The sequence below is a fragment of the Rhinoraja longicauda genome, chromosome 17, assembly GCF_053455715.1.
Source record: "Rhinoraja longicauda isolate Sanriku21f chromosome 17, sRhiLon1.1, whole genome shotgun sequence".
NCBI classification, from domain to species: domain Eukaryota; kingdom Metazoa; phylum Chordata; class Chondrichthyes; order Rajiformes; family Arhynchobatidae; genus Rhinoraja; species Rhinoraja longicauda.
In genome coordinates, this window is record NC_135969.1 from 18008273 (window position 1) to 18026279 (window position 18007).

General features: G+C 43.9%; 2 protein-coding genes and 1 non-coding gene across 6 annotated transcripts in view; 1 reads left to right on the plus strand and 2 right to left on the minus strand.

Moving 5' to 3' along the window:
• The window catches only part of LOC144601802 (coatomer subunit gamma-1), a 64045-nt gene extending 58504 nt beyond the window's left edge, over positions 1–5541 (plus strand). The window contains exons 23-24 of the mRNA XM_078414235.1: positions 816–914; positions 1963–5541. Coding sequence (XP_078270361.1) covers positions 816–914; positions 1963–2093 — 230 coding nt within the window. The 3' untranslated portion in view covers positions 2094–5541. The remainder of the gene's footprint in view (positions 1–815; positions 915–1962) is intronic.
• trnap-ugg (transfer RNA proline (anticodon UGG)) lies at positions 4113–4184 on the minus strand. The gene has a single exon. It is a non-coding gene; the product is annotated as a tRNA-Pro (tRNA).
• Positions 5542–6029: 488 nt separating the features above from the next.
• The window catches only part of hmces (5-hydroxymethylcytosine binding, ES cell specific), a 28009-nt gene continuing 16031 nt past the window's right edge, over positions 6030–18007 (minus strand). For all 4 annotated transcript variants that reach the window (XM_078413843.1, XM_078413841.1, XM_078413842.1 and 1 more), the window contains exons 5-7: positions 16338–16486; positions 15304–15496; positions 6030–6538 (exon numbers count right to left, since the gene is read on the minus strand). In XM_078413843.1, coding sequence (XP_078269969.1) covers positions 6350–6538; positions 15304–15496; positions 16338–16486 — 531 coding nt within the window. In that variant the 3' untranslated portion in view covers positions 6030–6349. The remainder of the gene's footprint in view (positions 6539–15303; positions 15497–16337; positions 16487–18007) is intronic.

An 18007-nucleotide genomic window follows, 5' to 3' on the forward strand; every position in this document is an offset into this window, starting at 1 on the left:
ATATCAATCTGATACAGCTTTGTCAGTGTTTTCATTCCCTGTGAACCGTCTCCCTCTGAAAATAACTGTACAGCACAGGCCCTACAAGCCAAGAACAGGTGTCCATGCCGAACATGATGCCAATATAAACTAATCCTTTCTGCCTGCATATGAAACACATCCTTACATTCCCTGCACATTTCTGTTTATTTAAAAACCTCGAACGCCACTATCGTATCTACTTCCAACACCACCCTGGTAGCACGTTCCAGGCACCCACTGTGAACGTGCTCCTCGCATCTCTAAACTTCCCCCCTCTGACCTTATAGCTATTCCCTCAGGTATTTGAGGTTTCCCTGGGATGTGGTCCGGCTGTGAAACCTGCCTCCTGACTCTCCCAGTTTGGTCATACAGCAGGAGCTGGGTGGATGGAGATGAACAGATAGTACAATGGTCACCTTCTAAATGTGATTTATTCAACACATCATTTGGCAGAAAGGTTGTGCTGTGTATTGGTGCAATTTGATGAGGGTGTTGGTGAGTGGGCCAAGTGCGTGTGTGCAGGAGAGGCGTGTCATCTGATTTGCACTGGCTCCTGCCAGGTACGAAAACCTTTAAGTGGGCACAGCGCTGGTCATACAGAAAGGATGGATGTTTTGCTTATTGCTTGCTGGTAATCTTTGATATCAGGCAATGAATAATTAGTCTGTGAACACTGGGTTTATGTGAAATTATTGGTTATTTGAATTGGATTATGGACAGATGTGGCTAAGCTCATCTGTCTTGAAGTAGCATATGGTACAATGTTATAAGCCATGTGCTCCTTGTATTTACAGAGGCTGTGAATAACATTGTTAACTTCCTGGGCATGCAGCCATGTGAGAGATCTGATAAGGTGCCGGAGAACAAGAATTCTCACACACTCTACCTAGCAGGTAAGATGGCTGAACACTCTTCCTGAGAGATTCAAGGAGGGTACTGGAGCCATTTGTGACTTCCAGTAATGTTGTGGAGAAGCGTTTCTTGATGGGGTTGGGGAAAGGTGCAGGATATGGTTAAACCATTAATGATTCTCTGCTCTCTCTTCCCCATACTTACTAGATGGTGTGTTGTGTTAATGAGTGATTACAAAGAGCCACTTGCATTTATAAAATGCCCTTGGTGTAGTAATATAATTACCATGGTAATTTTACTTTAGTTCAGGTTGTACTGGCCCCTTGCAGCTTTCAATTACTATGAAGGGAACATCCTCTGCCAACAGAGCAGTGACCAACATCAGATCATTTCCTAGTCAACTCCTCTTTGCTGCGATAGGAGCAGGCTGGATGTGGCCTTTAATGTTAATTCATCAGGTGGCTTCTGCATTAACCAGAGGGCCAAAAAGGTCCCTCACATTACTCCATTACCTGGAGGCAGAGGAGATGTTTCTGCTAGAAGGAAGCACGAATTGAGGATCATAAATGTAAGACAGTCAGTAATGAATTCAACTGGGAATTGTGGAGAAGCTTCATTCTCCGTATAATGATTAGAATGGGTAACCTTTTCCACAGGAACGATTGAGGCAAGCAGAGATGTATTCAGGAATATGGATAAACACGAGAGGAGGTGGTGTTGATGGGGTGAGGTGACGCAGGATGTGATGAGGCAGCTGTCCAACACAAGTCTATTTGTGTGCCACGCATGCTGTAGCAATGGGGTAGAAGTGAATTGGGCAGTACCCGAACTTATGGAAGGACCGTTCAGAAGCCTGATGAGAAGAAAAAGCTGTTCCTGAATCGGGTGGTGCGTGCTTTCAAGCTTCGGTACCTTCCGCTGGATGGGAGCAGGGAGGAGGAATGGGTCGAGTCTTTTATTATGTTGCCTGCTTTTCCAAAGCAGCATGAAGTGTAGATGGAGTCAGTGATGGCAAGTCTGGGCTGTGATGGACTGGGTCACATAACAAACTGCAATTTTTTTGGGGTCTTGGTTTTTGTTCCCCTTCAGGTGTGTACCGTGGGGGTCACGACCTGCTCGTGCGGGCACGACTGGCTCTGATGGACAGTGTGACAATGCAGGTCACAGCACGAAGTAAAGACGAGGTGCCTGTAGACGTCATCATGGCCTCCGTCGGTTAGTTTCTTCTGTGAAGAAGTCTGGATAACGCTCTGGTGATCGGGATGCGGGGGGGGGGGGGAGAGAAGGAAAATAATGGGGGGAAATTGCAAGAAAACGTCACATTTTATTGCCATTTATGTGGGGGAGATTTCAGTACGTTGCTAGCCCTACATAGATTGTGTCTAAATGTTTGCACTTGAAAGCAAAGGAGTTTGAATTATTAATTGTGTTAATAACCTTGATTTTGGTTTTATGGAAGCCTGCTAATGAGGGAATTTTAAAAACCCCATAATGAGGATTGTTACATTAAATAAAAAGACGTTATATATATGCATATATAAATTGTGGAGCTGGAATACAGGAGCATTAAGATTTGTTTTCTTTCCTGCAATCTGCTGAATACAATGGCCTTTGTTATTCCACTTTCTATGTCTCATGTGCTTCAGTTTATATTGGGTAAGAAGAGGTTTTGATAAAAATTCCCATAGGTAGACCATTTGTTGTTTACTTGGCATAGTACACTTTATTTTGGGATCATTGTCTACAGTGGTTCAGACTGCTTGTATTGAGCTGCACAGAAAGTGATGAACAGTGGGAACTTTTTATCCCTCCTTTTGCACCCTGGGCACTGAAAATAATTAAACCACCAATCAATTTGCCTAGAAATGGCTTGCTTGGGTATTCAGACATCACAAGGACCCAATCGTCATAGACAAATACACTTGTGCAGTGTAATTAGTATCCCAAAATCAGGGAATGAAAATCTGCTATCTACCTGTACCAGCCCCACCCCTCACTACCTTCAGGATGCATTACATTCAATTTCCTCAACTGGACTTTGCAATTTTTATTTTTCAGAAGGTCATTTCATCTAAATTACAAATTGGTGAAGTGAAATTGCCACTTCAGCCGTGTAGCTTCTTGGAAACTGCAAGAAATGTTCATACGTTCTCGGAGCAGAATTGGGTCATTCGGCCCATCAAGTCTACTCTACCATTCAATTATGGCTGATCTATCTTTCCCTCTTAACCCCATTCTCCCCGACACCCTTACTATAATCAAGAATCTGTCAATCTGCACCTTAAAAGTACCCAATGACTGGGATTTCACAGTTGAATTCCACAGATTCACCACTAGGAAATAATGTCTCAGACCAGTGTTTAGGAACAGCTATGAAATTCAGCCCGTCAAATCCATGCTGTCTTCTGGCAAAATCATCGCATTATACAGTCCCTATAACCTAATCTCTTTCAAATAGTTGTATGAAGCAGGCCCTTTGACCCAACCTGTCTGTGCATCATTTACATTAATCTCATTTTTATTCTTTCTGCATTGCGATCAAATGCTACACTTCCATGTGAGATGGGACAGTTTAAAGTGTCCAATTTACTACAACTTTTTGTGATGTGGGAAGAAACTAGACCACCCAGAGGAAATCCATGCGGTCACAGGAAGAACGTCCAAACTCCACCAGGCCAGAGCCCACGATGGAACCTGGAGCTGTGAGGTAGCAGCTGTCTGTGAAGACTAGAGGTGGGCTGGGCTGGACTCTCAGCATCATAGAAAATAGGTGCAGGAGTAGGCCCTTCGAGCCTGCACCGCCATTCAATATGATCATGGTTGATCATCCAGCTCAGTAACCTGTACCTGTCTTCTCTTCATACCCCCTGATCCCTTTAGCCACAAGGGCCACATCTAACTATCTCTTAAATATAGCCAACTGCCTTCTGTGGCAGAGAATTCCACAGACTCACCACTCTGTGTGAAGAAATGTTTTCTCATCTCACTCCTAAAAGACTTCATCCTTAAGCTGTGACCCCTGGTTCTGGACTTCCCCAACATCGGGAACAATCTTCCCGCATCTAGCCTCTCCAACCCCTTAAGAATCTTATATGTTTCTATAAGATCCCCCCTCAGTCTTCTAAATTTCAGCGAGTATAAGCCTAGTCTATCCAGTCTTTCTTCATATGAAAGTCCTGCCATCCCAGGGATCAATCTGGTGAACCTTCTCTGTACTCCCTCTAAGACTAGAAAAAGAAGGGCTCGTCCGGGATTTGAACCCGGGACCTCTCGCACCCAAAGCGAGAATCATACCCCTAGACCAACGAGCCAATCCTTTTAATATGACCCAGAAAAGACAGAATTTGGTTATGTTGAGTTAAAATGTCAGACCACACTAACAAAAAAACTGCAGTAGTGAGTAATGGAGGATTATCCAAGGATTAATGTTGATATTTTGAAAACAAATTTGGATTTGCCATGCAACATATACTTGTATTTAAAAAATATATACATTTGTAAGAAAGAAGGGCCTTTTTATGTGAGGGAGTACAGCATGCCACCTGGCCCACTGCCTATGCTTGCGCTCGGACAGAATCCTTCTATGCTTGCGCTCGGTCAGAATCCTTCTATGCTTGCGCTCGGTCAGAATCCTTCTATGCTTGCGCTCGGTCAGAATCCTTCTATGCTTGCGCTCGGACAGAATCCTTCACTGTCAGTACTTAAAGCACTTGAGTGTAGAAGGCAGAATGAAAATCAGCAACCTACATACAAATAGCAGCAGCATTTAACTCTGTTAAACCTGCTTACTGCCCTGTTAATTCTCCATCAGGCATCTTATGCTGCAGGTAATCCTGGCCCTTGCCATCAATTTGCTCTGTTTGTTGCTGTCTCAAGTGGGCTGTTGATTGTCTGGTTACTCTTGTGCGAGAAGTGTAAAATGATTGCAGGATGAATGTGAAAGGCAGTAATTACAGGGTCCATTGTAAAGCAATGAGGATTGTGTTTCAGATACTGCTGGATTACTAACTTTCAGGAAATTATATTGTGCTTCACCACGCATTCATACTGCAGCCTTTAAACAAGACAATCCCAAGAGACCAAGTTTGATTAAAAACAGCAGCCATTGAATTGAAGGTATGGGTGAGGTATGGGGGACAGCTGGTGATACAGTGGGGGTGAAGGGAGCAGACTGAACCCACAGGCAGAAATACAAATCTCCTGCGTGAAATTATTGTGAAACATTGCTAACTTTTTAAAAAATCAGGATTATCGAAATGTGTGGAAGCAGTGTCTTCCTTTCTATTAAAAAAGGCAAGGCTGCAGTTTCTAAGCTAACATTCATCTAACTGCTATTGTTGCTATTTTCTGTTATATTAACCCACAACACTTTGGCAGGAGGCTTGTGTTGATAAGGTCTTGCACCAATCATTTTGATGCTTGGTTGTGTGATTGAAGCACTTTTGGGTGAGTGGTGCTTTATGAATATAAATTTATATACATGCATCCAATGGGTCCCTCTGGTGCATGTAACCAATGCTCAGCCTGGGTCAACAACTCAACTGAGAAAGGAGGACTGAGGGCACACAGGCCAGCAGCAAGTCAAGGCAGGGATGAAGCATAAAATATCTGCAGCAGCTGAATCTAATTGTATCTTCCTTTGTTTGAGAACAAACAGCTAATTAAAGCTTTGCACTAAATCCTTGTTCTGTGTTCATTCTACATCTCCTGCTGTTTGTTAATTTACTAAAGACCAGTAGCCCCATCAATTACCATTCCCACAGGGTCCTAATGCCGTACCTCAGTCTGCAGTATAACACCATGGCAATCAAACACTCACTGTAGCCTCCCAAGATTTGTGTGGGCATTTTGCACTGCCTGTTTTATGCAAATCATGCCATACTGATCAACATCAAGGGCTGTAGCAAAGATGAAAACAAAAATCAAGCAATGGCTGTTCAAATAACTATCATACTACAGACAAGGGAATAAAGCCTGATCTTTGCCACCAGCTTGCTCAGACATCTGTGGGCACTCTAGCCCACCTGTCAAAAGTACAGGCGTAGGGCAGAGGGCCCTGAACATTCCCAGATCTCCAAAATGTGCTTGGTACATATTTCATGAATCCCTTTCTCTGGCACTGCTGGGTTAAGTAAATTACAGTTATAGTACAGGCAGACTTGTATTTTGATTTATTAATTATAAAGCAACAGTAAACCATTGGAACAACATCTGAAACATCTTCTGTTCTTGAAAACAAACATTTCCATGCTTAATAAACACTAAATCACAGGAATGGCTCGGCTTGTGAACGAACCCTGGAGTTTATTAGGGCAGGGCTGCCCAATGTTAACCGTCTTCTACATCAGCTCAATTACAATTCCCCTGCTGGGAAGATGCAGCTCCATAAAGAACAAACAATTAAACAACCCACAAAATAAACACTCAACGTGCTAACTCCTTCCAACTGAAGCTTGCCCAGGTGTCACGCTGTACCTCAGGTCTTGTGGGGCTTCTTGGCCAAGGGCTCCTCTGACTTCTGGAGCCACATGTGCATTAACCCTGCTCGCTTCTTTGTCTCCACTTTAACTGGCATAGGGGTCCCTGCATCTGCTGCCTCCTTCTTGGGTGAAGGGTTCTGCAGCCAATTCTTCAGCAGCTTGCTGCTGGCACTGGGCTTGGCTTCCTGGAGGAGGCAATGAATAACAACATTTAAATACAAACACTATCTCATGCTTGTAGCAACTGAAATCAATTGCAGTTTCATTATATAACATTTTTGCCATAGACTACTCAAGTAGTGTGTACAGGCCTGTTGGTTCAATAAATTTGCAATGCTATATAGTAAATGAACAAGAGAATGGAACTGATTGGGGAGCTCTTTCATCAAGCAATTTAAGGAGCCTGCAACTATTAGGAGGGAAAGAGTAAATCTAACCAAAACGGAATTGGACCCTGGATATGAATTTTGATCCTCTGCAACCACCTTCGTCCAAAAAGACCACGCAAACAGTACAGATCCTCAACTCAACATTTTTGGGAGTCGTTCATGTGCAATACTCTACCCCTCAAGCTAAAGACTCAAACCACAGGCTCCTCCTTCTAAACACCACCCACACTTCACACAGTCAATCTAAGTTATTGGGTTCGGATCAGACAGCCAGTGTGTTCGGTTGATTTCCCCTGGAATGGAGAGAGCCAACAGCTAATTTGCACATCCAGCTACACAAATCACTGAAATAAAAAAACATTAAAAAATGCTGTGAAGCCAAGAATGAAGTTAATGTTTCATGGTTAAGGTCTTTTTAAGACTGAAGAGGCCAGTCTTGATATTGTATTCAGTAATATGCATTTTCTGAGCACTTCAGTCCAATAGTGATAGTGATAGAACATAATAGGAATCAAACTTGCATTTATAGCAAATTGTACTCAAGGAGATAGCTTTATCTCTTACATGTTTCCTTTTGTACAGTACCTTTAAGTAAAACAAACGTATGACAAGCCATAACATTATGTTACCAAAATAAAGTTGTTGCCAAGCCACACGAACAAAACCTTGACTAAAGGAGAAACTTTTAACAAGCATCATAGCAGAAAAAGTGGATGGAGAAACAAGATGATACAAGAGATTGCAGCTGCTGGAATCTGGAGCAAAAAGAAAAGTGCTGGAAGAACTCAACTCATTTCAGGTCGAGACCCTGCACAGGACTGAATGTAAAGGGGAGATAACCAGCATAAAGTCGCATGAGGCAAGAACTGTCAAGCCATGTGGATCCAGGTGAGAAGGGATTGATTGGCAGGTGGAATCTGTAGAGAATGTAGAGCTAACAGTAGATTGTGGGCAGTGTGGAAACAAAAGGGCCAGAAATAATGGAACTGGCAGGAGTCATAGAGCGTGGGAAACAGGTCCTTCAGCTCAACTTCCCCATGCCGCCCAACACACCCCATCTACACTAGTCCCACCTGCCTGTGTTTGCCCCATATCCCTCTAAACCTAACAAATCCATGTACCTATCCAAATGTTGTGATGGTACCTGCCTCAACTACCTCCTCAGGCAGCTCGTTCCATACACCCTTTGTATCAGATTCCTATTAAATCTTTTCCCCCTTAAACCTATGTCCTATGGTTCTCAATTCCCCTACTCAGAGCAAAAGAATCAAAAGGAAAGAAAGTAATGAGTGAAACCAGATAGGGGAGGGAACAGGAATAATGGGAGGAGAAGACCCCGTGGATTGAGTGTGGGTTAAGCAGTTGGAACCAGATGAGGAAAAGAAATTGGGCAACAGGTTTGTAAAGAAGGGTGTGTGCAAAGTGCCCAGGGTGGATCAGGAGGAGAGAGAAAGGGGTAGTGGGATTGCAGATTACTGAAATCTCTCATACCGTTGGGATGTACACCACCCAACTGGAATAGATGGGACGTTGAGAACAGTAAGCCCAGGCAGCTGAAAGCAAGACCAGCAAATAGTGGAGCAATTTCTAGGTGACCAATAAGCCAGGCTTTGGAAAAGCAATGAAATAAACTATATCATATGGGGGGGGGGGGGGGGGGGGGGGGGGAAGTATGGTGAATTAAATACAGAACTTTAAAAATCAAGCAATGTATAACCTGTAGCCACTGTCAAACAACAAGCATTGGAGTGACAATGTCGAATTTGATGCAGATTAGAACAGAGGAGTAGAATTTATATCCCTGTTAGAGAGAGGAAGGAAATCACAATGGAATATTGAAGTCTAGAGGTGACATGAATGGAAGAACCAATGTAGAACAAGTCAGATGAAATTCGGCAGTCCCAGGGAGAGCACTGACAAAATCAACTTGGGGTCCTTTACGATACCAAGATCACAAACAGTCTGGTTATGTTTCAAAGGGACTGGAAGTTATGACAGGGACAGAAAACAATGGTGAATGATATCCATAATTACACAAATAGAAATCAGAAAAAATATTCCAGTAACATGTTGGTGGAATAATAAGACATCAAGGTAATATTGATGTGGGAAAATACATTACAGAGATTTCCCCGACAACAAATGGAAAGGAACCAGCCAAGGGGTGACAGGAGCAGAACATGTGGTCCAGGGTGCCAGTCAACTGGAGATAGATAGAGGGGGACTGATTATGTTCTTTACAATTAACTCAGAACCCCATATTCTTGTCCTTCTTCAATCTGACCTCATCAACCAACTAATTCCCCATATATTATTATTGCTTAATTTAATTATCTTCCACTAATCAAAATAAAAGTAGAGGTCTTTCTACCACAGCTGAAGGGCAGATGTGGAGTTAAACCACAGGCTGCTCAGCATTTAATGAGGAAATGCGCACACAGGTGAAAATATTTTTACAAAAGAGCTGCAAAGAGTTATCTCTCCTGGTGCACTGCCTCACTTGTTCCAAATGTGTTATAGAGTCAGAGTCATACAACATGGAAACAGGCCCTTTAGCCCAACGTGCCAAGATGCCACGTGTTGGTCATCTTTTAGAGTGGCACAGAGGCGTAGAGATGCTGCCTTGCAGCACCATTGACCCCGGGCTCAATCCTGACTATGGGTGTTGTCTGTACGAACTTTGTATGTTCTCCCTGTGGCCACGTGAATTTTCTCCCACACTCCAAAGACGTGTAGGTGTGTAAGTTAATTGGATTCTGGAAATTGTTCGTAGTCTGGAGGATAGAACCAGTGTGTGGGTGATCAACGTTTGGCACAGACTCAGTCGGCTGAAGGGCCTGTTTCCATCCCTAAATCAAACTTCAGTAGCTATCCAAACAGCTCAACATCATGTGTGATGCAGCACAGTGAGCTTCAGAAGGCATGTCTGACTTTGTCACTTTCTGCACATTCATACCTCGAGGGCCACCTTATCTGGGCGGTGTAAGAGTGCCAAGTTGAATCTCAGTGTCTAATTTAATGTCACCCATCCGAGGCCAGCCAAGAGCACACAGGAGGGATGGGGACAGGAAGAATCCTGGTGTGTTTACCTCAGCTCCAAGCCTGGGTAACATGCTTCACAAACAGCAAGAAATTGAATTACAACAGAGACTGACACCTTTCTCCACAGCAACAGAGTGTAAGCGGCTTGCATGAAGCACACCCGAGTTGTGCATTCTCATCTCTCAGCAAGCTGCCGATCCTCAGCTGCAACCCTTTCTGCTTTGACATTATTGCTTAATCGTTGCTCTTCAGTCAATGCTGGGTTACTGCAGTCACACTGACAGCCCAGCCATCACACTCTCTTGAGAGATATCGCACTCAAAAGGCACCAGTAAAATATGCGTGCAATTGTCATGTAAAAACTAAATCCATTTTCTATGGAATTACTGTTTAATAATCCTTAATTATGCAGCCAGCTATAATTTCATAAAACAATTTTAGACTGAAAGCTGGTAAATATATACTTATCATGGTAACTTGTAGTCTTTAAGTGTGCAAAAATGCATTATATCACTCGTTTGGTAAAATTATATATACTTTAAAGCCTCTAATTAAATATAGTGCTCTGGACATCAGCCAAAACATTATGACCACTGACAAGCAAAGTGAACAACATTGATTATCTTGTTACACTGGCACCTGTCAAGGGGTGGGATATATTAGGCAGCAAGTGAACAGTCAGTTCTTGAGGTTGATGTGTTGGATGCAGGAGAAATGGGCAGGAGTAAAGACCTGAGCGACTTTGACAAAGGCCAAATTGTTATGGCTAGACAACTGGGTCAGAGCATCTCTGAAACGGCAAGGCTTGTGGGGTGCTCCCGGTCAGCAGTGGTGAGTACCTACCGACAGTGGTCCAAGGAGGGGCAAACCACAAACCGGCAACGGGGTATTGGGCTCCCAAGGCTCATCAATGCACAAGAGCAACGAAGGCTATCCTGTCTGGTCCGAACTGACAGAAGGTTTACTGTGGCACAAGTCACAGAGAATTTTAATGATGGCCATGGGAGGAATGTGTCACAATACACAGTGCATCGCATCCTGCTGCGCATGGGGCTGCACACAGAGGACCAACAGCATATTAGGCAGGTGGTCATAATGTTTTGGCTGATCGGTGTATATTCCTAATTGTTAAATTCTACCACTGCACTGGAACGAATGGTTTGGCAATAGGAATACAATGCAAATTTGCACCACTAGATGGTAGCATTGTGCCACCTTCACATTGGCAGGTTGCACCTTGTCCTGCACAAAACTCGTTCTGAACACTTCTACCTTCTTCAGCTCACAATTTAATGTGAAGAAGAGCAGGAGTCTGATGCATTCCCTACTTAAAACATTTATCACACAACAGTTTCATTATACAATTCTTTAAAATGTTCAACAGATGAGAACTAGGAGATGGAGAGGCCATTTGGTCCCGAGCCTGTTCTGCTACCCGACAAGCTGACACAAAATACTTGAGGACTCGGTAACTGGAGAAAATGGATAGGCAATGTTTTGGGGCAGGATACTTCCCTCAGACTGAAGAAAGTTCCTGACCCAAGACATTGCTTATTTGAGTGAAGAACGTGCCTTTTTGTAAAAAGGTATATCTGCCGTTCCTTCTTTAGTTCAGTTTACCTACGGATACAGCACGGAAACTGACCCTTCGGTCCACCGAGTCCGTGCCAATCAGCGATCACCCCTTACAATACAATATATCTTTATTGTCATTGTACCCAGGGGTACAACGAGATTGGGAATGCGCCTCCCATACTAGCCTCCCACACTAGCACTATCCTTCACACTTGGAACAACTTACAATTTTTACCGAAGCCAATTAATCTACAAACCTGTATGTCTTTGGAGTGTGGGAGAAAACCGTTGTATCCGGGGGAAACTCACACGGTCACAGGGAGAACGTACAAATTCCATACAGATAGCACCCACAGTCAAGATCGAGTCCAGGTCTCTGGAGCTGTACGGCAGCAACTCTACTGTTGCGCCATCATGTTGCCCGTCCCACAAGCTAAACGCCAATACATTTCTGCCCTCGGCACCACTCTCCTGCGCACTCCCTATTTTTTCACTAGAGTAAAGGTCTGCAATTCTCCACCCTGAATATCTTCAATGAATGCGTCTCCAAAGCTGTGAAAGAGAATTACAAATATTCACCACCAAAATAAATTTCTCGTCTCCTTCTAAAATGGAGACCCCCTCATTCCGAATTAATGGCCCTTTGATCTAGTTACCTCCATTTGGAAAAAACCCACCATCTCAATTCACCTCAGAATCTTAAATGTTTCAGGAAGATCATCTCACATTTGACTAAACGCCACCAAGTACAAACCAACCTGCTCATCTCTTTAGATTTTAGAGATACAGTGAGGAAACAGGCCCTTCGGCCCTTCGAGTCTGCGTCGGCCAGCAATCACCCCTTATACTAACACTATCCTACACATTAGGGACAATTTACACCCCTCCCAACCCTTCCGAATTTGGTAGAAAGTTTCCGCTTTCTTATTTCATTTCCGTCATTCCGATTTCGCCTCACATTTTTCCGCAAAACAGTCAGTAATCGCAATTTGTCAATTCGGTCGCTAGGGGTTCCGTGAGAAATCCCCCCGCCCTGGAAGTCTCCGAAAATGTGTCACCTAGGCTGGGCAAGGCAGCCAATCTCGACCTCATCGGGACTTCCATGGTCGATCGGTGGGTTGAATTTGCAACCTGCGGCCGGGACTCTGGAACTCCAGTCCAGCTGGAGCCAACACATCTATCCCCATAGCTGACTTCCTTGGCCAGCTGGATAAACCAGCAAAGCTCTGGAACCAAGTGCCAGAAAATCAGCGGTGGAACTGTAATAAGTAAATATTAAATTTAAGTGCAAGATTATATAACTATATTAATTAATTAAGACGGGGTTAAAATATAAAACGCAGCAGAAAAGCCAATTACCACCTTTTTGGGCTGATAATCAATTAATGTGCGAATTTAATTCAACAAGTACTTCCGTATACTTAGTCGAGTAGCATATATCAACTCTTTCTTCATAACTTAGTCATACATTTTATGACCATTGTTTTATTCAATACCAAGAGAATTGGGATGTGTAAGGAAAAAACAAAATTGAAAAAACAATACAAAACATTTTTTTCTTTGTGTTGCAAAAAGTATTTCTGTTCAATAACCTTTCTATAAATAGAAGAATATACTTGTGATAGGCCTGACATTGTACATGTAGTCCAAGAACTACAGACCGTTGAAAATAGTTGTTTTTCACACATGAATGTAGCGCAATGCGTATGCGCATTTGGCGTGCATACTTTGTTTCTTGCTGAAAAGTTGCATTACGCGCCATATTATGAATTTTGATATAAAATTCTGAATTTCAGACATCAAAATTATGAATTTGTATGTTGGGAGGTCTAAATTTACAAAAGCCAATTAACTTACAAACCAGCACGTCCTTGGAATGTAGGAGGAAACCGGAGCTCCCGGAGAAAACCTACACGGTCACAGGGAGAACGTACAGACAGGATCCTGTAGTCAGGATCAAACCCGGGTCTCCGGCGCTATAAGGTAGCAAGTATACTGCTGCGCTACCCTAATTCACTTTCCTTCGTACATCAAATTCTACATACCAGGAATCAACGTAGAAAACCCTCTCTCCACTCCCCCCGTGCCCGACGATGGAGAGCAAATCTACATACAGTACTCCAGCACCCAAACATAAGTTGCCTCAAACTTCCCCATTTTTACATTCCTTGTATCCATGGATGTTGGGAGGATGTTTTCACTGACCCAAGGGTCGAGACATTGGGCCCAAAGTAGGTCCAATCATTAAAGATTTTCAGTTGTCTAAAACTATATTTAACACACCAACAAATCATTGTGCACAAAGGAACAGAGGAATATTCTTGCTCACATGGGGCACTCTGTCCATATAAGCAACCTCTTCCCCCATTTCTTAGCTGCTTGTTGTTTTGCTTTGACTTTCATTTGTCTTGTAACAGCAACTCAATTTTTACATTACGGTTCCCCATAAACATTTTTTAGACATACAGGCGCTGCCACATGTCAGAAGGTTCTCTCTAGATGGGTGAACTTCAAAATTCAATCGTATGATCCATCACCACAGCTTCATTCTCAGTCTCGCTGTCTCTTTCAATGGCACCATTGCTCTTAACAGAACACAATGCGTGTAGCGATATATCCCTGCCATACGCAATTGCAAAAGCTCAATTCTGCCTTTGATGGAAAAGTGACATTAAAAGAGAAACTGCTGCAAATATAAAGGTTAGCATGCATCTGTGAGGAGAGAGAGATGCAGAGGCAACATTGCAGCTTCTGGCAAGAGACTGTTAATTTGATGTGATAAATCTGTTCCTTTCCACACATGCTGCTTCAGGTGCAGTGAGTTTTCCAGCATTTTATGCCTTTTAATGTCTTTACTAGTAACCTGGGCTTCAACAATACTTGGAGTTGATGTTTTGAAGTTTAACGATCAACCCACACTCAAAGCAGAGGTGGAGCCTGACTTAATCCAGAGGTTAGAAGAATAAGCAAGCATGGCAGAAGAGAGACCCGGCAGTAACTTCCAAGAGCTGAAAACATCGATATTTACTCAGCTGCACAAGATATTAATGATGTGAGAAAGGCACAATCATGCTACTGTTGTACATGATATTGTGAGGCCACATTTCTAGTACTGTATTCAGTTTTGGTCAACCTGTTATAAGAAGGATGTTAAGCTGGAAAGGGTGCAAAAAAGATTTAGGAGGATATTGCCAGCACTCGAGGGCCTGAGCTATAGGGAGAGGTTGAGCAGGCTAGGACTTTATTCGATTGAATAGGCCTGACATCTTGGGTCGATTGAATAGGCCTGACATCTTGAGCCAAAATGTTGCTGTAGAGTTGCTGCTTTACAGCGAATGCAGCGCCGGAGACTCAGGTTCGATCCTGACGACGGGTGCTGCACTGTAAGGAGTTTGTACGTTCTCCCCGTGACCTGCGAGGGTTTACTCCGAGATCTTCGGTTTCCTCCCACACTCCAAAGACGTACAGGTATGTAGGTTAATTGGCTGGTAAATGAAAAAATTGTCCCTAGTGGGTGTAGGATAGTGTTAATGTGCGGGGATCACTGGGCGGCACGGACTTGGAGGGCCGAAAAGGCCTGTTTCCGGCTGTATATATATGATATGATATATGAGGGATGGATCAGGATAGGAACGTGCTCTGTTCTGGTCTAGATCTGAATAGGCTCTACTCATATCCGAAGTATGCAGGAAGAATGGACAAAGTGGGAGTGGGTCGTTACCTGCGATCTACACTAGGCCATTTGGTCCATCAAGTCTACTCTGCCATTCAATCATGACTGATCTATCTTTCCCTCGCAACCCATCCTCCAGCTGCTCCCCACAACTCCCGACACCCATACGAATCAAGAATCTGTCAAAACTGCACTTTAAAAATACTCAATAACGGCCTCTACAGCCGTCTGTGGCATTGCTCAACCTTTTTAAGAGAACAAAATCTCTCACCTTCTTAACTTCCAATTTTATGGGTTTGATGCACTCAAGGCTGTCATTCCTTGAATTATTGACTAGAGTGGAGACTGGGTGGAGGGCAATACATTCCGTTGGGTGGATCAGTTTAATGGCCTCGGAGACCGGTACCTCCCCATAGTTCAGCCACTTGTGCACAGCCTCCTCTCCATCCAGAATAGCAGGCATCCTACCCAGAGAAAGCAAAGGAGAAACACATTGAAGCCTTCTAGAGTTAGCGTACCATTTCATACAACACTCTCCACCCATTCTGTCCATGAGACTACACAACAATTCCCACTTTAGCAGAGTAATATTTTTAAATGTTACACCAAGTGGCTCAGTTACCTCGGTTCCATCCAGACCTTGGGTGCTGTCTGTGCATGGAGATTGCATGCTCTCCCTGTGACCACATGGGATTCCTCCCACATCCCAATGACATGCAAGTTTGTAGGTTAATTGATCACGGTAACATTGCCCCTGATGCAAATGCGCAAGTGGGATAACATCGAACTAGTGAGAATGGGTGATCGATGGCCGGCGTGGACTCGATGGGCCAAAGGGCTGTTCAGTTTTCATGCTGGACGTCTGAACTACAGCTTAACGCTTTTGCCAGAATCCCCCCAGGAATAATGGGCGACACGGTAGCGCAGCGGTAGAGTTGCTGCTTTACAGCGAATGCAGCACCGGAGACTCAGGTTCGATCCTGACTACGGGTGCTGCACTGTAAGGAGTTTGTACGTTCTCCCCGTGACCTGCGTGGGTTTTCTCCGAGATCTTCGGTTTCCTCCCACACTCCAAAGACGTACAGGTATGTAGGTTAATTGGCTGGGTAAATGTAAAAATTGTCCCTAGTGGGTGTAGGATAGTGTTAATGTACGGGGATCGCTGGGCGGCACGGACTTGGAGGGCCGAAAAGGCCTGTTTCCGGCTGTATATATATGATATGATGATAATGGATCCCACAGCCACAGTAAGAAATTATTGCCTTAGGTCTGACGTGCACAAATGTAAAGTCCCTTTCCACTTACCGATCGTGCACCCAGTCCATGGCTTTGGAAGCACTCACAGTGATGATGGTATGAGTGTACAGTTCCTCTCCCCCACTGGGAGATCTCCAGCAGTCGAACAGGCCTGCCATAGTCAGCAGTCGCCGGCCATCCCACTCCTCACCATCGACCTGCACCATCAATAAACAGCGTTAATCCATTCCCTGAAAAACAAGTCTGAATTGAATGGAGGTAAAAAAATCTTGGGAGTTTCATGATCCATTGGGAGTCATGCTGCATGGAAACAGGCCCTTCAGCCATCAAATCCATTTGCACAAGTCCCATTTTCTCCCCTGAATCCTACACTCACTAACACAGCAGGAGGAATATACAGCGGCCAATTAACCTACCAAACTGCACATGTTCAGCTATAGGAGCAAACCAGAGCACAAGGAGGAAACCCACGTCATCTCAGGGAGCTCGTGCAAATCCCCACAGGCAGCACGGACATAAATCACTGCAGCATTGCACTGCTCCACGACTCCATTAATCTATGGAATTCATTGCCACAGATGGCTGTGGAGGCCAGGTCAATGGATATTTTTAAGGTAGCGATAGTTTCTTGATTAGTACGGGTGTCAGGGGTTATGGGGAGGGCAGGAAAATGGGAATAAGAGGGAAAGATAGATCAGCCATGATTGAATGGCAGAGTTGATTTGATGGGCCGAATGGCCTAATTCTGCTCCTATGCTTATGAACTTATGACAGAAGAACAGTCTCAATCCAACGTGTCACCAACCTCGCGTGCATTGATTTCATCTGCACTTCACGCTGCCTCAGAAGACTACCAGCATAATCAAGGACCAGTCTCAGCCTGGTCACTCCCTCCGATTCCCCTTACCCATCAGGTAAGATACAGATGTTTGAAACCTCACACCTCCGGATTTACAAACAGTTTTTTCCCAGCATTTCATGTAACTGAACTATCCTCTCACCAGCTAGAGTGTGGGCGTGATCTCCCATCTACCTCGCTGGAAACCTTCAAACTATCTTTAATCAGACATTACCTTGCACTAAACGTTAATAAACTTTATCCTGCATCTCTACACCGTGGACGGCTTAATTGTAATCATGTCTACCTTTTCGCTGACTGGATAACAAAACAAAAAGCTTTTCAATGTACCTCGGTCTACTCCTCTGTTCTAATCCGCATACAGATAGCACCCATAGCCGGGATCGAACCCGGGTCTCTGGCACTGTAAGGCAGCAGCTCTACCGCCGTGTCACCTATTGCGCTACCGTGCTGCCTAATTGTCTCTCCATTTTTTCTCAATACGCAATCCTACACCTCACTTGCAACAAAAGTCCCTGCAGGAGTGAAGATAATCTTCAAAATTAATAGGGAAAGAGTTAACATATGATGTCAACACTTTAGACCCAAGGCCACCCAAACCACAAGAGATGAGTCACAATGCGCACCCGTCTATGCACGCTTGGACCAGTAGTTAGAATATAGATTATACAGCAGCCCATTTACAATGACGAAACAATCTATTTTGATAATGTCCTGTGAGATAAATAGCCTAAACATTGGGGTTAATTTTCTTGCTTTCCTTTCACATGGAGCCACTCGGTTCTTCACCCCTACTCAAAAGCACAAGCAGGGCAGCAGCTTGACTTTGAATTTGGAAGACTGACAACACACCACTCCT